The sequence below is a fragment of the Cyprinodon tularosa genome, unplaced genomic scaffold (genome assembly GCF_016077235.1).
Source record: "Cyprinodon tularosa strain WSP-4 unplaced genomic scaffold, ASM1607723v1 ctg407, whole genome shotgun sequence".
NCBI classification, from domain to species: domain Eukaryota; kingdom Metazoa; phylum Chordata; class Actinopteri; order Cyprinodontiformes; family Cyprinodontidae; genus Cyprinodon; species Cyprinodon tularosa.
This window is the reverse complement of record NW_024039127.1, coordinates 430399-453485: the sequence shown is the minus strand read 5'-3', so window position 1 is coordinate 453485 and position 23087 is coordinate 430399. Positions and strand designations below refer to the sequence as shown.

Here is a 23087-nt window from a genome sequence, read left to right as displayed (position 1 = left end):
GATCTGAGACAGAAGATGAGACGCTATCTGGGAGAAAAATAAAATCTTGTATGCTTGTAGCGACAGTGGAGAGGAAAAACTCCATTTTGGCTCGGAGCTCGTCTGCCTGGCTGTGTGTTTCCTGGACGGGGCCGCCTGTGGAGCTGGTTGACAGTTGCCTTTTGTATCTATGCTTCTTTTTCTATGTCTGCTTCTGTCTCCTTGAACCCCAGTGGGCCTCAGCAGATGGCCGCTCACACTGAGCCTGGTTCTGCTGGAGGTTTCTTCCTGTTCAAAGGGAGTTTTTCCTCTCCACTGTCGCTACAAGCATGCTTAGTGTGAGGGATTGCTGAAGAGTCAATGAGTCGATGCAATCAGCTGGTTTTCCTCAGATAGAAAACTTTGAATCAATCTGACTGGATGATCTGGTGAACTGGAAAGTGACCTGAGATTAAATGATGTGAACTGGAGCTATAGAAATAAACTGAATAGAATTGAGTTATGAGGAGCAGGTTCTGCTGGTCTGAAGGACCAGCAGAGGAACCGGCTTTGGTTTGACCAGAACAGACCAGAACAAATGGTCCAAAGTGTTGAATATGTTTATTTCCTCCCTCAAAAACAGTCCAGCTTGGAATCAATCATCTACCAAAATAAATCTACGGGTCTAAAAACATCAGATGAACATTTGTCGATCTGAGCTGCTGCTGTTGGAAGCTGCTGTCTTCTTCTCTGGTTCACTTAGAAATGAAGTCCATCCATTTTCTCACCTTTGAAGATCAGCTGGACTGAAAATCACAGAACCGACATCTCAACCGGTCTGAACCGGACCAGCACCTGCATGTGGTGCAGAGCTACAGGTCAGCCTGAGGGTCAGATGAGCTCCATCCAGGCCAGAACCCTCAGACCTTCAGGGTCCAGCCCGGTCAGCACCAGCTTCTGAAACGGTCCAGCAGGTACCAGAACCGGATCCATTGAAGGTCCAAACGAAGAGGACTGGATCTGAGCCAGAGGTGGAAGACCTGATGTGTGTTCTGATGATCCTGGACCCTCTGAGACAGAACCACAGCAACCAGTCCAGGACTGGAGGAGAGAACATTTCTGGAGAACGGGTCAGCAGAACCAGGTGAAGGTAGCGGACCTGCAGGCAGCATTCTGATCCACTATTTACAGAACTGGATCAGCACAGAACCAGAACCTCCTGTGGCTTCATACGGATGAAGGTGGGAAATAGAAACAGCAGCAGCAGCGGATCATCAGAACCTTCTCCTGCTCTGACTGGACCCATCTGAGGGTCTCAGTCAGCCAGGAACGTCCCGGTAAAAACCCCCAGCAGAACCGCCTGACCCGCTAACCTTCAGCCCCCCCACTGGTTCATTTAAACCAGCAATGAACCTGGATCCTCACAGGCGCCCCCTACAGGCCGTCAGGTTTTTTAAATTCTGTTTCTGGGGATAAAACTGCTGCTGGTTTCTAGAAACATCTGCTAAAAAACAAAAAGGTTTAAAAAACTAATTACAGTTTGGATGAATATTAGTGCGTTAATATAAGGATGTCTGCAGGGAGCCGTCGTCCTGGTATCGATGGACCGGCCCGGTTCTGGTCCTGGTTCAGTCTCTGTAGAGGAGAAGGTTTTCCCAGCAGGAACAGCTGAGTGTTTTCTCCTTCATCATCAGCGGCAGACCGCCAGGCGTCTCACCGTGCACAGGTCGCTCAGCAGCCGCCTGATTCGCTGCTTAAGCTGCGGGAGGCGGGACAGAGGGTCCGGTGGCTCCAGCTCTCCTGAGTGGTCGAGCCATGACTCCAGAACTGCAGGAAGAAACCAGCTTTGCTCACTTTTCTCATCAGGGAGGAAACGAAGCCCCCCAGCTGTCCTGCTCTTACCGTCCAGCTCTCGCTCGATCAGGTCCATCCTGGAGCTGATCTGATGATGGAGCGACTCCACGTGCTCCAGCAGGTTCAGCCGGCACTGAGCCGCCGACATCTGGCTGCGGGTCGGGCCCTCAGCCTGGTTCTCTGGTGCCCTGCTGAGGAGGCTGTGACTGTGGGTCCCAGTGACGGTGTCCACAGCGCTCAGAGAAGCCGCTCTCCTCACATCTTCAGGCTAACAGAGAGAAACAGAAACACGCCGAAATGTTTTCACTTATTAAATTATGATTATTGTGATTGGATGCCCTCTGGACTCAGTGCAGGAGGTGGGAAACAGACACATCCTCACTAAATGCTGGTTCAGCTGGTGCTGAACTGGACAGCTCCTTCAGTGACAGACTGCTGCACCATAAATGCACCAGGGAGCGTTATCACTACCCGATCCGCCCCGGAAGCATGATCCGTTCTGCTCATGCGCCAACAGATATACATACTGTAAGTACCATAGTTACATAAATAATGTAACTATGGTACTAAAATGAGTTATTTCTATCTTTAACTCACCAAAGAATGCTAATACACATCTTTGAAAAACGTTTTATGACTTCTGTGAGACAATTTTTATGCTTTGAACATTTTCGGCGTTAAACAGCTTCTCTGACGTCATCATGGGACACGCTCAGAGCAGTAAATCTGATTAAACTGTTTATCTGCATTTCAGTTGTTTCTTTCTTCAGATTACACACTATATAGAATTACGCTAAAACGAAACAAAAACATAAAACTCAAAAAGACTAGATTTGTGTTTAAATCCAAAGCCGAGAAAGTTAGCACCCAAAGTAGCGTAGCATCCCATTTCTGGTGCAGATCGGGAACAGAGCAAAAAAACAGATTTTAAGGCATTTAATTTCTCAGGAAATAAATTATTAACCTTTAAAACATTATATTTTAGTACGTTTACTATTTCTGGGGAGGGAAAACGCCATTTAGGTTTTTTTAACAAAGTAAAATGGAGGACGACCCGATGTATATCTGGATGCACAGATGAGCTGCATGATCCGCAGAACGGATCCGGTAGCATCATCACAGATCCTTCCTCCCGCCACCTGGAAGATGCTGATTCTGCTCAGTTTCTACCTTAGTCAGTTAAATAACCTGCTGCTGTCATTCTGCACATCTCTGATGTTGCTGCTATTTTCAAATTACTGGAAAAATGTCCACAGCTGCATATTGGTTATTTATTCTCCAGGTGCTCAGTTTATATTGTTAAAACACTTTACAGTATTTTATTGTTTATCCCTTAATTATAGGGATGCAGGATATTGGGATTTTGGCCGATATCCGATATGCCAATATTTTAAAACTCATGTAGCCGATAACCGATATCGATACCGATGTTAAAGCTGGACAAAAATAAGTAGTCATTGAAAATAGCAGTTTTGTTATCCATTTCTGACACTGAAAAATAATATACTCAAATATATTTTCATGTGCTGATATCAAATAGATTTTTAAAAACGCGGTATCGATCTATTTTACTTTGAAGATCTGGTGAAATTTCATCGTTCTGTTACAAACTCTCGTGATATTTTGCAAATTCTTGTGAGATTTTGTTAGTAAAATAGATCGATACCGCGTCAATATATCAACATATAAAAATATGGCAACATTTGGTTAATTTTCGGGGGATTTCGTAGCATAACGATGACATATAGCAATATTTCATTACTAAAAGAGATTGATATGGTGTTTTTAAATGGCAATATATCAGCATATGAAGATATTGGGATATTTTAATGTATCAATATTTTTTCCCTCGTCTTTAGAAGTTTTTAAGTCTGTAAAAAAGAAGTTTTTGAGGAAGAAGAAGTAGTATTTTTTTTTTTTTTTTTTTTAGACTTTAGAAACTCAGAAGCTGATCAAATATCGGGTTAAATATCGGTGGGGTGGCCGATGTCCGATATTCAGTTTTAAGGCCGATACCGATAGGGGGCCGATTATATCCTGCATCCCTACTTAATTCTTCACTATTATGTTATTCTGATACATTTTTCTAAGGTCCATATTTGTGCGACTTCGTTTTGCTGCTATAAACACCAGAATATTCCCATTGTGGGACAATAAAGGGATTTTCTATTCTATTCTATTAATAATTTAGTTTTCACGGTGCTCCAATCGCAGCTCTCTGATAAGACGATCACAGATCTGAGTTTAGACTGCGTCACACTGATCCATCACCACATCTATCCTGATGCAAGCGCACGCTACCTGCTGCTGGCCATCTCCCACCATCAGCTCCTCCTCAGCCGTTTCCAATGATGCCTCTGGTTTCTGATAGCAGTGCTCGCTACTGACGTAACAGATGGGAGGCTCATCTTTCTGGCTGGATGTCAGCCTCAGCGCCTCTTCCTGTCTCCATGGTGACCTCCACAGCTGCAGGTCGGGGTGTGAGGGAGAGCTGGGGGAGGCAGACATATGGAGAGGCAGTGAGTGGACGTCACTGCAGAATGGAATGGAACAGCGCCGCCAGGCTCTCTTCTCACCGTAGCAGGCTGATCTTTAGCTGCAGGCCACTGAGGACCTGATGGAGGGCGTGTGTCTGCGCCAGCAGGTGGCTGGTATGGGAGATCTTTGAGGCGTTGATCTCTGAATAGTTCTCCTTCACACATGACAGGCCGAACATGTGACCTGAGATCAGCAGGTCAGGTTCAGAGAGGAACCGCTGCGCTCGCCTCCAACCTACAGCAGAAGAAGAAGGTTTTTCAGAGGAAGGTTTTTGTTTAGACTTTGGCTGTTTTCTTCTAAATCAGGAGTCTTCAGACGTTTTCCAGGCCAAGGACCCCAAACTGATGGCAGATGGAGCAGGACCCCCTAATGATATATATTGTATGAAATAGTGTTCTATCCAACCGCTCATATAGTCGCTCTATTACAGATGGAGTAATGTAACTAAAGTAATCCCTCCCTGGGATTATTAAAGTATTTCTGATTCCTGGTTGATGGTACAGGTGTTGTGAATGAAACGGTGTCCAGCTTGAAAGAGCTCCTGTGTGTCTCTGAATGTGAGCATTGATGACTGAAAGACATCTTCTGCCTCCATTTATCTGTTTACTACAGTCTGTCGGATTCATGTTCATGTGGATTTAAAGACATTTCAATTAGTGGAAATAATTGCAGGAGGGAAAATAAAAAAAGTCTAATCAACCAAAACTTTTCGACCCCCATGCAGTACCTCTATAGACCCCCTGTTGAAGACCTCTGTTCTAAAGCTTCCAGGAGGCCTCTGCAGCTGTAGCACCTACCTGAGGTCTGCCTGCAGTAGTAGCAGATGTAGTTGTGAGGGACATTGTCTTCATATAAACCCATACAGGTTCCATGCTGCCAGCAGAGACACGACTCACACTGCAGACACACAGAAACAGACCTGAGGTCAGTCAACCCTCCTTACAAACCTCCATGGTTTGGTCACGCATCACAGTTTACAGTCATTAAAGTTTTAATGTCAGACAGAGAGGCACCGGTTAGAGCAGGCACCGGTTAGAGCAGGCACCGGTTAGAGCAGGCACCGGTTAGAGCAGGCACCGGTTAGAGCAGGCACCGGTTAGAGCATGCACCGGTTAGAGCAGGCACCGGTTAGAGCAGGCACCGGTTAGAGCAGGCACCGGTTAGAGCAGGCACCGGTTAGAGCAGGCACCGGTTAGAGCAGGCACCGGTTAGAGCATGCACCGGTTAGAGCAGGCACCGGTTAGAGCAGGCACCGGTTAGAGCAGGCACCGGTTAGAGCAGGCACCGGTTAGAGCATGCACCGGTTAGAGCAGGCACCGGTTAGAGCAGGCACCGGTTAGAGCAGGCACCGGTTAGAGCAGGCACCGGTTAGAGCAGGCACCGGTTAGAGCAGGCACCGGTTAGAGCAGGCACCGGTTAGAGCAGGCACCGGTTAGAGCATGCACCGGTTAGAGCAGGCACCGGTTAGAGCAGGCACCGGTTAGAGCAGGCACCGGTTAGAGCAGGCACCGGTTAGAGCAGGCACCGGTTAGAGCAGGCACCGGTTAGAGCAGGCACCGGTTAGAGCAGGCACCGGTTAGAGCAGGCACCGGTTAGAGCATGCACCGGTTAGAGCATGCACCGGTTAGAGCAGGCACCGGTTAGAGCAGGCACCGGTTAGAGCAGGCACCGGTTAGAGCAGGCACCGGTTAGAGCAGGCACCGGTTAGAGCATGCACCGGTTAGGGCAGGCACCGGTTAGGGCAGGCACCGGTTAGAGCAGGCACCGGTTAGAGCAGGCACCGGTTAGAGCAGGCACCGGTTAGAGCAGGCACCGGTTAGGGCAGGCACCGGTTAGAGCAGGCACCGGTTAGAGCAGGCACCGGTTAGAGCAGGCACCGGTTAGGGCAGGCACCGGTTAGAGCAGGCACCGGTTAGAGCAGGCACCGGTTAGAGCAGGCACCGGTTAGGGCAGGCACCGGTTAGAGCAGGCACCGGTTAGAGCAGGCACCGGTTAGAGCAGGCACCGGTTAGAGCAGGCACCGGTTAGAGCAGGCACCGGTTAGAGCAGGCACCGGTTAGAGCAGGCACCGGTTAGAGCAGGCACCGGTTAGAGCAGGCACCGGTTAGAGCAGGCAACGGTTAGAGCAGGCACCGGTTAGAGCAGGCACCGGTTAGAGCAGGCACCGGTTAGAGCAGGCACCGGTTAGAGCAGGCACCGGTTAGAGCAGGCACCGGTTATAGCAGGCACCGGTTAGGGCAGGCACCGGTTAGGGCAGGCACCGGTTAGAGCAGGCACCGGTTAGTTAGGTACTGTTTATGCCAGGGTAGGGGTTAGTTAGATATTGTTAATGGTTAGTGTAATGATTTGTTAGGTACAGGTAATGATTAGGGTAATGGTTAGTGAGGTATAGGTAATGGTTATTTAGGTACTGGTAATGGTTAGGACATAGAAAAGTTTACAATAAACACAAATCAGAGCAGGGTCCTCAGTAGGTTTGTGAAACACAGGTGTGTGTTGAGTATTACCTGAATCATGAAGTCGTTCTCTTCGTCCACCTCACACACGCACCTCACCACCTCACAATCGTCCATCTCCATAGTGACAGGCCAGGAGGATTCCTCTCCGCTCTCAGCCGTTAATGTTGACCAATCGCTGCCATCGTCCACTGGGGGAAGAGAAAACCACAGCATTCCTGTTTCTGTGTTCCTGTGAAGTCACTGGTGTTGATTGGTTCTGGTGTGCAGCTACCGTGCGAGTGTGAGAGCTTCAGGGTGATGGGCGGTCTGTCTGACATCTCGTCGTCACTACTGCCCCCGAATCCTGCTGAGAGGTCAGAGCAAACACGAATCACTCAACCTAAAGGCCAAACATGGTCCACCTGCCAGTGAAGGACACGGTGCTGCAAAGCTGGAATGAAAGTCAGGTTGGAGTCTGGACTTTAACTAGGACATTGCTGTAGATCTGCTGAGGAACAGGTGTCACCAGCTCAGTGACTCCAGAGGGCCTGAGTTTGCAGAGAGAGGAGGGTTTCTCCTTCATGGGACCCCAGTAGGCTGCCTGGCATCTCCAGGAGGAGGTGTCACACCTGACTGCTCCTCCCAGTACACTGAACAACCAGCAGCTGAGTATTTCTGAGCAGCTGAGGTCGGATCCAAATGATCCGAGAACCAAATGAAGCTTCCTCAGATATGGAAACATACCAGAAGTGACGACAGATGGATGAAAGGATGGAGATCAGATATTACCTGACTGACTCTTCTTCTTCTTCTTCTTCTTTTTCTTCTTCCTCAGTTTGACTCGTAGAAAGTGCTTCCTGTCCTTCCGGTCGTGTCCTCCTGGCTTCTCCTTCTTCTCATCCTTCTTCGTCTCTGGAAACAGAAGCGAGACGTTTACCTCCTGCTGTTCTGAAGACGTCCGTTTCTAAGAGAGTGACCCACCTGTTGACATGATGCCCAGCTCTCTGTCGTCATGGTGACAGCTGCCGGCCTGGATCTCTGCCTTCTTGCTGGAAGGGAAATCTCCTCCTTCAGAAGACGACCTCTTCCTCCTGCAGTGGCGAGCACAGCAGGTGAGAGGCAGCCGCGGAGGCTGCAGAGCGGCCGCGGGAGCAGAACTCACCTGGAGGTCTCCGGCTCGCCGCCCGCGTCCAGCTGCTGGTCAGAGTGGTAGTATTTGATGTGGTAGTGAAGCAGGCTGGCCTTCCTGAAGGACTTGGAACAGCCAGGAGATGGACACTTGAAGGGGTTGTGGTCCAGCTCGATGGAGAGGATGGGAGGAGGCTGGTTCTTTATCACCCTGTAGACTGAGAGGGGGAAACGCTGAGTTACACGCCAGCCGGCTGACCTCTGACCCCGAGGACAGTGGAGATGCTTACGTGGCTCTCTGCTGAACTTATGCGTGGTGGGAAGGTGAGCCTGACGCTCCATCAGGACATCTGAGGAGGAGAGGGACAACGTTAACCCTTCAGAACCTGCTCACAGAACCACATGCAGAGATCAGATGATGGGGTCCAGCATACTGTCCCCCCCCCACAGGGGTAACTTTGTGAAGGACTGGTGTGGACATGTCCCCACCAACTCTGGACTGGTTTGGACAGTCTCCATCAATAATCTCAGTTGTTTCCCCTTTCCGCTCATTTACTTTAGCCAAAGGTAGCAGAGGTTGGGTGCAGCTAACTGTGCTCAGAGCGTTTTCAGTCCGTGTTTATTTTTTCTCTCTTGCTCTGCTCCCATGTCCCGCCTCTAGGTGTTACATCATCGGATCTGTGAGACATCTGATCTGCCTTTACATTTCACTGCGTACAGAGTCGCTCCGTGGAGGAGGAGAGACACAAAGCAGCATCAGACGGGAGCTACTGGGATTTATGTTTAAGTGAAAATTAGGAGATGGGTTGGTTAAACAACTTAAAGACGTCACCGAAAAATCTGTTCATTAGACCCACAGAGTTTGTTCAGCTAAATGCAACAGATTGTAAGTTTATAAAAGTTAGTATTATAATGCAAGAAGCTTGTTCTTCTTTACTACTTAAAAAAAGGACCATGACTCCCAGTTCCAGGTTCAAATGTTTTCTTATTGAACAGACAGAATCAGACTGCAGAGCTTCTACAGATCTAGAAACTTTGTTTCTAGCATCATTATATCAGTAAAGAGGTTGATAAATGTTTTTAAACAGAGAGAAGCAGGGAGAGCTGCAGATTTAAAGGTGGAACAGGTTTACTGGGATATTCTGTTACAATAAAAACGACCCGATGTATATCTGGATGCGCAGATGAGCTGATAGTGCATGATCCGCAGAACGGATCGCGCTTCCGGGACGGATCGGGTAGCGGCACTACCATTGGCTGACAAACGCAACGGGGATTTAGTCTTTTTTTTTTTTTTTTTACTTATTTACTGTCAATTTATTTTCGAGTAATTTCATTTACCCGCAGGAAATCACTACGAGACAGAAATCCAGCCTGGAGCTGGATTACTGTAATCCCTGTGCACATCAGCAGATCTGGAAAAACCTTCCATAAAAGAATAAGAACTTTTTAGCGACATTGAGAGATGTTTTAAACAGCTTTACCAGATTATATTGTAATCTATAGGTCATATAATTGTGGAGAAAATGAAGGACCGTCAGAGCATCAACTAACTGATCCATTCAGTGATTGGTCAGATTAATCGGGTGACATCATCTTAAAGTCCATAAGGCTGTGCAGCGACCCGCTCAGAAGTCCATCTTCTAACTTGTTCCTCTGACGGAAATCTTTGGACCGACCCTGATAGTGAGCGTGTTCGGGGGTGTAAAGCGACCTGCTGGTTTACCTTTGTCGATGTGGGCGGGGTTAGGAACAGCTGCCGGGGCGGGGTCTGCTGCGATTGGCTGTTGCTGGACTCCATCACTCCTGTCTGAGCAGAACCAGAGAAACCAAACAGGATTCACCTTCTAGCTGGAAACAAAGGGAAGGAGCAGACATCAGAGGTCAAAGGTCATCATTACTGCTTTCTGCTTTCTTCTTCGCTGTTGGATGGATGGATGAGGATTCTGCTCTCCTCCCTCCCTCCTCCACTCCCTCCTTCTCCTCTGATGCTTCTTCTTCTTCTACATTCTTCTTCCTCTGCTCCTCCTCCTCCGCGTCTCCCTCTGCTTTAGGGTTCTGCTCCTCCTCCTCCTCACTCTCTCCTTCCTCGCATCCCTCGCTCCCAACGGCGCTCTTCTCTGATCTGGACCTCTGAACAGAAACAGGACCTTCAGTGAAGAAGCAGGAGAGCTTAGATGGACCTGATGAAGCTGCTGCTCTGACCTGCTGGAAGGGTTTGATCTTGGTGGGCTTCACCGTCTGGACCACGCCGTCATAGAACCGCACCGTGCAGGACTCTGAAACGGAGCAGATTCTGATTCACTTCATGGTCTTCATGGACTGAAACCAGTCCGACCCTGAAAGTCTCACCGTCTTTGTTGACTTTGAGGATTTTTGCTGGGTAGAAGCGGCAGTCGGTCCAACAGGCCAGAACTTTGGTTCCTGAAGCAAACATCTGAGACGGAAACAGGAGACATCAGAACGGGAACCTTCAAAGGTTCCGTCTGCGGAGTGACTGGAGATCAGGTCACCGATCATCTGCTCCTCATTTCATTACCAGGTTTCTGAGATTCAATGACTTCAGAAAAATTATTTGATCTGATTATTTATTAGTTCTACACTGCAAAAATGATCTAAAGTAAAAACTCTCTTAAATGAAGTGTGTTTCCCTTTAATCTGAGTTTCTAAATAAGATGATTGACCAATGGAATGAATATTTTTACCTCCTCAATTCAAGAACTAATCCACTTATTTTAAGAAAAAACGACTAATTTTTAGCATTTTTCAATCAGATTTCATACTTTGATTCAAAAACCTGAATAAATAATCAGGTTAAAATTTCATAAAATGTTTTTGGTTATCACGTGTAAAATGGTTTAACAGGATTTTTCCCCCCCCAGCCCCCCAGCCCCCCCCCCCCCCCCCCCCCCCCCCCCCCACAATGAAGATAAAACTAAAAACATAAATTTTAATCAATAATTAAAACAAATAAACGAATCTAAAGCAGATTTTATTCTGTAAACTAATTCTAATTGACAGAATAAAGTCCAAACTTTCATAATGAGCTCAAACAGACCGAGCCGGAACCTTCTACAGTGAACCCATCAGATGAAGGCCCACAGCATGAACCTACTCCATCGTGTAATTCTATTCCAGCCTTCCTCCAAATGTTCATAAATTTATCTTGTTCCACATCAAACCTCTTTAGGTGATTCTACAAAAGAGCAAAATGAGAATCCATTTCCAGAAGTTTTCACACCCCTCATACTTTGCTGACCCTCCTTTAGCTGCAACCTCAGCCTTCTTGGACCCCATGCCTCCATCTTTCTTGGACCCCACGGCTCCATCTTTCTTGGACCCCACGCCTCCATCTTTCTTGGACCCCACGCCTCCAGTCTTCTTGGACCCCATGCCTCCATCTTTCTTGGACCCTATGCATCCATCTTTCTTGGACCCCACGCCTCCATCTTTCTTGGACCCCACGCCTCCATCTTTCTTGGACCCCATGCCTCCATCTTTCTTGGACCCCATGCCTCCATCTTTCTTGGACCCCATGCCTCCAGCCTTCTGGGACCCCATGCCTCCATCTTTCTGGGACCCCATGCCTCCATCTTTCTTGGACCCCATGCCTCCATCTTTCTTGGACCCCACGCCTCCATCTTTCTTGGACCCCACGCCTCCATCTTTCTTGGACCCCATGCCTCCAGCCTTCTGGGACCCCATGCCTCCATCTTTCTTGGACCCCATGCCTCCATCTTTCTTGGACCCCATGCCTCCATCTTTCTTGGACCCCACGCCTCCATCTTTCTTGGACCCCACGCCTCCATCTTTCTTGGACCCCACGCCTCCATCTTTCTTGGACCCCATGCCTCCAGCCTTCTGGGACCCCATGCCTCCATCTTTCTTGGACCCCATGCCTCCATCTTTCTTGGACCCCATGCCTCCAGCCTTCTGGGACCCCATGCCTCCATCTTTCTGGGACCCCATGCCTCCATCTTTCTTGGACCCCATGCCTCCATCTTTCTTGGACCCCATGCCTCCATCTTTCTTTGACCCCATGCCTCCAGTCTTCTTGGACCCTATGCCTCCAGTCTTCTTGGACCCTATGCCTCCAACCATTAATGGACCCCATGCCTCCTGCCTTCTTGGACCCCATGCCTCCAGTCTTCTTGGACCCCATTCCTCCAGTCTTCTTGGACCACATGCCTCCAGTCTTCTTGGACCACATGCCTCCAGTCTTCTTGGAGCCTATGCCTCCAACCATTAATGGACCCCATGCATCCATCTTTCTTGGACCCCATGCCTCCATCTTTCTTGGACCCCATGCCTCCATCTTTCTTGGACCCCATGCCTCCATCTTTCATGGACCCCATGCCTCCAGCCTTCTTGGACCCCATGCCTCCATCTTTCTTGGACCACATGCCTCCATCTTTCTTTGACCCCATGCCTCCAGTTTTCTTTGACCCCATGCCTCCAGTCTTCTTGGACCCCATGCCTCCATCTTTCTTGGACCCCATGCCTCCATCTTTCTTTGACCCCATGCCTCCAGCCTTCTTGGACCCCATGCCTCCATCTTTCTTGGACCCTATGCCTCCAGTCTTCTTGGACCCTATGCCTCCAACCATTAATGGACCCCAAGCATCCATCTTTCTTGGACCCCATGCCTCCATCTTTCTTGGACCCCATGCCTCCATCTTTCTTGGACCACATGCCTCCAGTTTTCTTTGACCCCATGCCTCCAGTCTTCTTGGACCCCATGCCTCCAGTCTTCTTGGACCCCATGCCTCCATCTTTCTTGGACCCCATGCCTCCATCTTTCTTTGACCCCATGCCTCCAGTTTTCTTTGACCCCATGCCTCCAGCCTTCTTGGACCCCATGCCTCCATCTTTCTTTGACCCCATGCCTCCAGTCTTCTTTGACCCCATGCCTCCAGTCTTCTTGGACCCCATGCCTCCAGTCTTCTTGGACCCCATGCCTCCAGTCTTCTTGGACCCCATGCCTCCAGTCTTCTTGGACCCCATGCCTCCATCTTTCTTGGACCCCATGCCTCCAGTCTTCTTTGACCCCATGCCTCCAGTCTTCTTGGACCCTATGCCTCCATCTTTCTTTGACCCCATGCCTCCAGTCTTCTTGGACCCCATGCCTCCAGTCTTCTTGGACCCCATGCCTCCAGTCTTCTTGGACCCCATGCCTCCAGTCTTCTTGGACCCCATGCCTCCAGTCTTCTTGGACCCCATGCCTCCAGTCATCTTGGACCCCATGCCTCCAGTCTTCTTGGACCCCATGCCTCCAGTCTTCTTGGACCCCATGCCTCCAGTCTTCTTGGACCCCATGCCTCCAGTCTTCTTAGACCCCATGCCTCCAGTCTTCTTTGACCCCATGCCTCCAGTCTTCTTGGACCCCATGCCTCCATCTTTCTTTGACCCCATGCCTCCAGTCTTCTTTGACCCCATGCCTCCAGTCTTCTTAGACCCCATGCCTCCAGTCTTCTTGGACCTATGCCTCCAACCATTAATGGACCCCATGCCTCCAGTCTTCTTGGACCCCATGCCTCCAGTCTTCTTGGACCCTATGCCTCCAAAAATTAATGGACCCCATGCCTCCAGTCTTCTTGGACCTATGCCTCCAACCATTAATGGACCCCATGCCTCCAGTCTTCTTGGACCCCATGCCTCCAGTCTTCTTGGACCCCATGCCTCCAGTCTTCTTGGACCCCATGCCTCCAGCCTTCTTGCACCCCATGTCTCCAGCCTTCTTGGACCCCATGCCTCCAGTCTTCTTGGACCCCATGTCTCCAGTCTTCTTGGACCCCATGCCTCCAGCCTTCTTGCACCCCATGTCTCCAGCCTTCTTGGACCCCATGCCTCCAGTCTTCTTGGACCCCATGCCTCCAGTCTTCTTGCACCCCATGTCTCCAGCCTTCTTGGACCCCATGTCTCCAGTCTTCTTGGACCCCATGCCTCCAGTCTTCTTGGACCCCATGCCTCCAGTCTTCTTGGACCCCATGCCTCCAGCCTTCTTGCACCCCATGTCTCCAGCCTTCTTGGACCCCATGTCTCCAGTCTTCTTGGACCCCATGCCTCCAGCCTTCTTGCACCCCATGTCTCCAGCCTTCTTGGACCCCATGCCTCCAGTCTTCTTGGACCCCATGCCTCCAGTCTTCTTGGACCCCATGCCTCCAGTCTTCTTGCACCCCATGTCTCCAGCCTTCTTGGACCCCATGTCTCCAGTCTTCTTGGACCCCATGCCTCCAGTCTTCTTGGACCCCATGTCTCCAGTCTTCTTGGACCCCATGCCTCCAGCCTTCTTGCACCCCATGCCTCCAGCCTTCTTGGACCCCATGCCTCCATCTTTCTTTGACCCCATGCCTCCATCTTTCTTTGACCCCATGCCTCCATCTTTCTTTGACCCCATGCCTCCATCTTTCTTTGACCCCATGCCTCCATCTTTCTTTGACCCCATGCCTCCATCTTTCTTTGACCCCATGCCTCCATCTTTCTTTGACCCCATGCCTCCATCTTTCTTTGACCCCATGTCTCCAGTCTTCTTGGACCCCATGCCTCCATCTTTCTTTGACCCCATGCCTCCATCTTTCTTTGACCCCATGCCTCCATCTTTCTTTGACCCCATGCCTCCATCTTTCTTGGACCCCATGCCTCCATCTTTCTTTGACCCCATGCCTCCATCTTTCTTTGACCCCATGTCTCCAGTCTTCTTGGACCCTATGCCTCCAACCATTAATGGACCCCATGCCTCCAGCCTTCTTGGACCCCATGCCTCCAGCCTTCTTGCACCCCATGTCTCCAGCCTTCTTGGACCCCATGTCTCCAACCATTAATGGACCCCATGCCTCCAGCCTTCTTGGACCTCATGCCTCCAGTCTTCTTTGACCCCATGTCTCCAGCCTTCTTGGACCCCATGCCTCCAGGTCAGGTCTCCATCAGCTGTCAGTTCTTTTTTCGGGAACATATAATCTCCATCAGGCCTCCATTTATTGGTTCATCCATCTCTCCCTCACCAGTCTGCCAGTTCCTGTTGCTGATAAACATCCCAGAGCTTGATGCTGCCACTACCGTGCTTTACAGTAGGGATGGTAGGCCATGGAGAGGAGTAGTTCCTTGTTTGCTCCAGAGAACTTGTTTCTTGAGGACCTTCAATAGCAGCAGAAAGGTTTCTGGATCCTTTCTGCAGACAGTTCCTCTGACTTCCTACAGTGCGGGATCTTCTGTAGATTGTGAGACTTTCCTGATTGGGTCCAACCAGCTGGAACCTAAGCTCAGCTTGGAGCATCATGGAATAGGCTTTGAAAACTAATAGAAATTGAACTTCTTAGTTTTCTGTCTGGAATAAATTTGCTAGATTAAAAAAAAACAACAAAAAAAGAAACCATATTGAGGTTTTATGTGAAGAATTTACCATTAATTTAATTTCGACAAAGGCTGGAACAGAGAGAAAGGAGGAGAAGATGCTGAGAAAACCTTCTGATGTTCTGTACATGCTGCTGAAGTTCTGGTTGTGTTCTAAGGAAACAGCTGAAGTAGGAACAGCGGTGGTACCGGCTGAGCCTGCTGCTGGGAGCCCAGGCCCTGCCTCCTCAGGCTGACCCGCTCCAGAGGCCGGAGATACGGCGAGCTCCAGTGAAACCACTCGTTGTACCGGCGGCTCCACTGGCGGTAGTGGACCAGAACTCGCTCTTTATCGTAGTCGATCTTCTCGATGGTGGCAGCATACCTGATGGGAAACCAAGCAGAGGTCAGATGGTTCCCACTTCTATCTGACCACTAACAGCTTTCCTTTCCTGTCCCACTTCCTGTTTCTGTAAAAAATTTTCATTTTTTTCATTTTCAATGAAGCAGCTTCCATGAATACCAGAGGAGGCTTTCCAGGAAGTGGTTCTAAATACAGGATGTGAAGTCAAACCATTTGATGTGTAATGGTGAACGTGTGTGAGAGTAGAACAGACCAGTTCTTCTGCCGATCACGAGCCTCTAGCTGAGCCCCGATTTCAAAGGTGATTCCAGATCTGTCTGGTGGAGTTTTCATCTGCCAGAAAATGACACAGAGCAGCTGTTAAAGCTCAGAATCAGAACGACGGTAAAGATTCCAGCTGGAAATGATCTTTGTTACACGCAGGAATACAAACAACATATTGCACACATTCATCATCTAAAGAAATTAAATACAACAAAGAAAAACAATACAACTTTCCACACAAAAATTAAAAATATATACATATGTAACTGTATATATTTTAAGGCTAGGCTTAAAACTTTCCTTTTTGATAAAGCTTCTAGTTAGAGTGGCTCAGGTTATCCTGAGCTATCTCTATAGTTCTGCTGCTATAGGCTTAGACTGCTGGAGGACATAGGGACCCCCTTTTTCATCATTCTGCTTCATTCTATCTCTATTCTCCCACTCTGCAGAATCTGTTAGTTCAATCTCTAACGTTCTGCTCTCTCTGCTTTTTCTCATAGTAGCTTCATCTGGTCTGTTCCTGTTTGGCTGTGACTCCATCCTGGAGAGAAATATCAGCTGTGCTGCTGCCATCAACACCTTTGTTTCTAGATGTTGGAGCTTGGCCTGTTTTCCAGTGTAGTCCTGTTTCTCTGACTGTGACTAACTGGATGTGCTCTCTTCATCCTCTGACATGGGAGCTGGCTCGGAGCTCGTCTGCCTGGCTGTGTGTTTCCTGGACGGGGCCGCCTGTGGAGCTGGTTGACAGTTGCCTTTTGTATCTATGCTTCTTTTTCTATGTCTGCTTCTGTCTCCTTGAACCCCAGTGGGCCTCAGCAGATGGCCGCTCACACTGAGCCTGGTTCTGCTGGAGGTTTCTTCCTGTTCAAAGGGAGTTTTTCCTCTCCACTGTCGCTACAAGCATGCTTAGTGTGAGGGATTGCTGAAGAGTCAATGAGTCGATGCAATCAGCTGGTTTTCCTTAGATAGAAAACTTTGAATGTTGACGTCTGAAGCCTCTCCTCCCCACCATACCACGTCACCATGGGAACTTGTTTAGATCGTCGGCAGAAATTTAAACAGCCTCAGTTTTCAGTCAAGATGTGGGAGTTTGGAGGAGAGCTGCTGTCAGTTGGATAGATCCTAAAAATAGATTGGTTGGAAAAATAACCAATCTAGTTGGTTACAACTAGTTTGGTTAGATTAAACAATGTAATGATCAAAACCTGAGCAGGCCGCTGGTTATAGTTGTAACATTGTGTTAAATAGTGATACTGTCTGTTGAGCAGTTACCAGTGTTAGTGATTAGTTAACTAACTAAGGTTTCTATCATCACTTTGCTTTTATTAGTTCCTGCTCCTGGTGCTTGGAACCTTTATTCCACTCTGGATTCTTTGTTCAGTTTATGGTTAAAAAAGATTAAAATTAAAAGGAAACAGTTTTGAAAAGTTCAGTATTTATTGTTCTCCTGCTTTGTGTGTCAGCTGTTACGGTTGCTAAGCGACAGCGCGTGCGGCGGTAAAAGCCTCAGAAGGTTGGACCTGATGGAATTAACAGCTTAAACTCTTCCGGTCTCCTTATTTTCACGGACTTCAAAGGATCCAGTCCAGGTAGGCCGCGTCCTTGGAGGATGCAGCCCAGGTTTTCGAACAGAGCCCATCTCTAGTGTTTGCTGTTCTCCAGGCTGCCCAGCAGAAGGCGCTGTTTTCAGTTTTCTGATTGACAGGTGTCAAACTCCGCCCAGTCTGAAGCCCAGACTGCTTTGAAGCTTAACAGGAGTTCATTAAGTCACTTTCAGTTCAGATGGTTCAGGATCAAACGGGCCGATAATGAATAAAAAGTTACAGAATCAGAGACACGCCTCCCAGCCCGGGGCGCTGATTGGCCCAAACAGCTGTCTGTAAACAACAAGACCCGCCTCCCGCATCATCAGATATCTGACAGTGGCTAAAGGCTAATGCTATCTGTGGTTGTTAGCGTCAAACTGCAGCGCGCGGCCACATGGCTAAAGGCTGAGAGCTGAGCAAAGACACGCGCTGATGAACTTTAAGGACATTTAACACCAAACGCTTGAAGTTTTAGAGCGCGGCCTGAGGCAACATTGACTGAATATGTGAGCTAACAGCTAACGGTTAGCATGAGCTGAGCTGCAGCAGCTGGATCACCTGAACCGCTCCAGGTGAGACTGGGAGCTGCAGCCGCAGCAGGAGGCCTCCTCCCCGCTGAGGAGGAGCATTATGAACCAGCCTGGGGAGAGGAAGCAGCTTTACCTCCGGATCTGCTCCTCAGCTGCTCCGCAGACTCCGACCGATGCACTGCGCATGCGCGAGGACGGAAGCCCAGCTGTTTTTTTTTTTTTTTTTTTTATATAAATAAACTTTATTAGAAAATTCTTTATAGAACAAAAGAAATAAGAACAATTTCCAGTGAACAATCGCCAGGGGATTGAACAATAATAACGATAAATAACTGAATAAAAGTAAAAATAGTCATAGTGATTAGATACACATAGAAGGATGTAAAGGGATTACATCAATACTTTGAATTTAGCATAAGATAAAGTTTATCTTTATAAACTAGAGGCTCAGACCTTTCCAAGGAGGGGTCAGAGGTCATAGTGCGAGCATTTCAGGTGATGTAACCGGCATGCGTTACATAAGCTGCTCTGTTATTCTTATTTTCTATCCAGTTTGGTGAAATTAGTGGTAAATTTCAATAAAACAACGACTAAATCTGAGCAGCAAAGGCTTTGCCTCATGCAGAAGGTCTCCAATAATGGAAATCTCCTAGCTCACTGCTCACTAAACCCTTCATGGAACAAACCTGCTTCAACTGATTCAATCCAAATTAGCCTGAGTTCTAGTCAAGATGTGGATCTATAAAGACTGAGGTTCATCCAGAGTTTCAAATCGTCTTTCATGGTGTTTTGTTGGGGTGTAAATAATAATTGTTTTGTATCGATGCATCGATCCAACAGCCGACGATCCGATGCATCGATACGTCCGCAAGATAATCGATTCATGATTTTTTTTCCTCCGGTCTATTTTTATCCATTTGCTCCTGGATGTAATTCTCCTCCCGTGCTGCGGTGGCGCTAAACCTATTTTGCCCTCCTACCTCGCTTCCTGGTTATACTCTTACAGCAGTGTGTTGCAGTTAGCTTGATGCAGACATTTTTGATTTATGCTCAATATTGAAGCGTGGTCTGTGCTACACGCTGTGGGTCTAGATACGGCCGAGGCGGAGAGGAAGTGGGGGCGAGTTTAGTCCGACGACGGAGGGACATGAGGGCCAAAAAGAGCGGAGATCCAGGTGGAAAAAAGGTCCCAGCATTCTAGCGCACCTCGCTCTTCTAGCGGGTCAAACTTCACGAGTGTTTTTACGCAATTTCGGTCATAAAAACAAAACAAGCCGGCCTCCTGTCTGCAGCGCTGTCTGCGGTCAGCTACAGTTTGGGAGAGGAGCAGCGGAGCGTCTCTCAAGGGGGCGGGACGTCTGGAGCCGAGAATCGCCATGATGGGTGTGATTTACACCCCTAGTTTTTTGCAGTGATTATTTTGGGAAAACATTGGCGAGGCTAAATATTAAATATTATTCTTCATCCGCCTCCGACACTGCCAACCAACGTTGAACCACGCCGCCACGAAAGCCAATCAGCATCCAAAGTTCATCTAAAAAGGTCTCCAATCCACAGCTCAGTCTGCTACCCAGAGCGCAGGCGACGAATGCGCCGTGTGACTTCATTCAGATGACCCCGTTCCAACCCACCTCCAGCCCCTCCTCCACCATCGTAGCTAAAGCTTCATTAGCGCGTCATTCCTCCTGGACTCTCACTGCGTTCCCTGTCAACATGGCAGAAGACCGCCATGTTGAGCCTGGTTCTGCCAGAGGTTTCTTCCCAACGGGGAGTTTTTCCTCTCCACTGTCGCTCCATGCTTGCTCATCATGGACAGGTTCTCTCAACCTGTGATTTCCAGCTGGACTTCCATCTTGCAGGAAGTGAAGCTCTAGTATCAGCTCATGCAGTCCACTGGATCTCCTCATAAAGCTCAGCAGACCGTCTCTCCAACCAGCAGTCTACAGACTGACCAACTCTATCTATCTCCACTTTAACCAGCAGTCTACAGACTGACCAACTCTATCTATCTCCACTTTAACCAGCAGTCTACAGACTGACCAGCTCCATCTATCTCCACTTTAACCAGCAGTCTACAGACTGACCAACTCCATCTATCTCCACTCCACCACCAGTTTCAGGCCTGGGGGGGAAACAGCCCTGTTCTCTGCTCCTGTTCATGCATATCTATCAAAATTCAGCGCTATGTTTCCTGCCGAGGTCTGAGCGCCAAAGACTAAAGTAATTGCATATATAAAATTCTTCTAATTGTCTTTTCTCTCCGTGTGAGTTTTTCAGATTGAAATCACCTTTAAATCAGACATGGGGACATTTGAAATAGTGGCTCCATCTGCAAAATATTCATCAGTGCCTTTCTGTCATAAAAACACAAACATTTGTATTTCCTATCCAGAGTTTGGGAGCTGTACTTCATTTAATTTACATATTTAATTTGCTGCTAAGACCCTCTGAGCTTCAGGCGTTCAATGACTTCTTACCCACTGAATCATTTAAGTTTAAGCAACATTTTGTTTTTAGAGTGAAAGATCATGAGTGTTCTGGTTTATTATCAACTGGGAAACATCCAGATCCTTTACTTTCGTTAGTTTCACTATGTTTACAGGTTTTTTTAATATTGATATTTTGTGGCCAACAGGAAAACACCCTTAACTTCCTCTAATTCAAGAGAATCACATATTTCCAGTTTTTTCACCTCCTCTTCAGTGACTCAGAGGAATAAATCCTGTCAAACAAAGGTAGGTATGCACCATTAAACCAACCTTTATTAAAGCTTCTTCCTCATAACCAGCTGCATAACTTCCTGATGCTAACGTGATTCCAGAACAGGGAAGTAATTTCACTCAGAACGTTTCCCTCACTGGGAATCAAGCAGCACCAGGAAGCTGCAGACGAAGCGCTGAGCGGATTCCTCACACGCTGACAGGCTTTACTCTCTGCAGCCAGAACATCTGTTCATCCTGATGACATGAAGAAGAACTTCATGGAGAGGGTGACGAGATAAAGTCTGATAAAAGGATTTGCATTGAGAGATGACTGAGTTCATGCAGAAACACGGCATTTAAACGTTGCTTTATTTATTTAAAATATTATTTAAACCTTAAATGAATGAATTTCCCCACTGTGGAACTGGGTTGTTTTCCTCAACGATTAACGAAATCATTTCATTGCCGCTCCTTTTTTTCATGACGAGCTAAACATGGATCTTTGACGATGAAAATATGGCGAGTCATGGGTGCGAGTTTTGGCTGATGAGACTAGCAGGTCGTTGGTTTAAATGCATCATTGTGCTGTAATCTGCTAAGCAGCATCAGCCGTGCCGCCGCGTTCTGTTCGGCGACGCCGCAGCTTTGCTCATTCTGCACGACCCCAGATGGATCATGGCAGCAGCAGGGAGGAAAATAACCCGGAATGATCCGTTACGGCGCGCTCTGATCTTCCAGCTGTGCAGAAATGCATCATTGCATAGCTTAGCTCAGAGTCTGCGCTTTACGCTCCACTGTGATGGTTCGCTCTCAGCAGTACGGCTTTTCCTGCTCTCGCTACTTAATAAACTAGATGTGGCTGATCATCCTTTTGTCAACAGTGGGTTGTAAGGTTGCTTAAGGACCCAGATGCAGAGCCGAGTGAAGCAGAGATGAGTTCCAACTGATTTATTTAAGGAAAACAGGAAACAGAGGTACAAATCCAAAAATCTAACTAAAATGTTTAACAAACCAAAAACCATGGAGACATCAGGGGAAAAAATTAGCCTGAGGAGCCACATGGAGACAAGCTGAGTTGACCAGTACAGCAAAGAGAAGGAACCAGCGCTGAGTGACTGCAGAGGTGGAGTATTTAGGGAGAACAGAACAAAGGATGGACTAACGAGCTGAATAAGGGGCAGGTGTGGGTGGAACTGGTAAGAGGGAATCCAAGGGGAGAGAAAACAATCACAAGGGGGCGACAGAGAGTCACTAAAGAATGCTTGAATATCATGGAAAATAAAAACAAAACAACTGATAACAGAAAACTGAAAACTCACAACAAATGGGAAGAACCATAACACCTCCGCCAAGCATGAAAATTGCCTAACTATCAAGATTTTATTTTATGCAGCTCAAAAGAGGTGATGCTAAACATTCTTTCATTTCTACCAAAATTAATCCTTAAATTATATTCGAAGAAGATATTTAATAGCATTCTCTTTATTTTTGGATAAAGAGCCGGATGTACATAAATCTTTGACTATTTCTCTCTCGTAGTTCTTGTTTCTGTCTATTTTAATATTTCAGCATTTCAGTTAACACATTTTTTACATTTAGGTCTGGATTGCCATGACATTATAAGGCAATTATCTAGGTTCTCTGTGTCATTTTATACATCCGACCCTTTTGAATTTAAATCTATTTTGACCCCTGAGCAGTGGGAACCAAGGAGGAAATTCTTAGAAATGAAGCTAAAATTGCAAAAGTAGAAAGAAGAATGTTTTTGTAATGAAAATGAACACTGCTGTGAGACAATAAAGGGATTTTCTATTTTATTTAACCGGGGTTTTCCCAATGAGTCTTATAAACAAAGTAGTCCTGATTCAGAGGCAACAGCAATTAAAAGTTACATAATAAAAGGAAATCAAATGATGAAAAACCGGTTAATGTCACTGAATCAGTCGGAAGTTTGGACTCTAGCAGTAAAACCACAGAGTGAGAAAAGTTCAGGTAAAAGTTTTCTGAAGTTCAGAAGAAACTGAACGAACTCTATGGAGTCAGAAACGGTCAAACTTTTGTAAACTTCTAAATCTGAGTTAAAACGGGAAAAATAGAAGTTGATATTTAATGTGAAATTTTAATCTTATAATGTGAGAAACTAAAAAGCAAACATAAAATAATAACAATTTAATCTAAATTGTATTTAGTATTTTAATTACACTTTTTCTTTTTTAATTATTTTCTTTATTGCAGTTTTAAATTTTACCTTTTCAGGTTCAAATCCATTTCTGTCAGTTTCTTTATTTTTTTGTTTCAAATTGCTTTTTCTGTTTCAGGATTTTTATTTTTTTTTTTTACTTTTAAATCATTTTTTTTCACCTTCAGATTTTGACCCCATTCTGACCGCAGTGGGC

General features: G+C 47.2%; 1 protein-coding gene across 3 annotated transcripts; it reads right to left on the bottom strand.

The window, feature by feature from the left end:
- Positions 1-1043: 1043 nt before the first annotated feature.
- On the bottom strand, positions 1044-18193 carry LOC119791978 (PHD finger protein 20-like). Of its 3 annotated transcripts, none has more exons than XM_038298389.1 (18): positions 18123-18193; positions 15863-15942; positions 15456-15630; positions 10269-10353; positions 10122-10195; positions 9818-10049; positions 9643-9726; positions 8207-8266; positions 7951-8134; positions 7770-7879; positions 7578-7700; positions 7081-7152; positions 6858-6997; positions 5148-5247; positions 4389-4584; positions 4114-4303; positions 1861-2080; positions 1044-1785 (listed from the first exon to the last, which is right to left on the bottom strand). In XM_038298389.1, exons 2-18 carry the CDS (start codon positions 15940-15942, stop codon positions 1649-1651), a joined length of 2262 nt encoding a protein of 753 aa, XP_038154317.1. In that variant the 5' UTR covers positions 18123-18193; the 3' UTR covers positions 1044-1648. The 3 variants fall into 3 exon arrangements, with proteins under 3 accessions (XP_038154317.1, XP_038154315.1, XP_038154316.1); XM_038298387.1 differs by having other exon boundaries at positions 1045-1785; positions 7081-7155; XM_038298388.1 differs by having other exon boundaries at positions 1045-1785; positions 7081-7155; positions 18018-18167.
- Positions 18194-23087: the final 4894 nt, after the last annotated feature.

Bases quoted from the DNA above. Each gene is read 5' to 3' on its own strand.
- LOC119791978 (XM_038298387.1), bottom strand. From the start codon at position 15,942: ATGAAAACTCCACCAGACAGATCTGGAATCACCTTTGAAATCGGGGCT. The intron at 10,050-10,121 runs GTCAGAGCAGCA...GTTTCTGTTCAG, and splicing joins AGATCAAACCCTTCCAGCAG to AGGTCCAGATCAGAGAAGAG. The intron at 6,998-7,080 runs GTAGCTGCACAC...CTCTTCCCCCAG, and splicing joins GAAGCTCTCACACTCGCACG to TGGACGATGGCAGCGATTGG.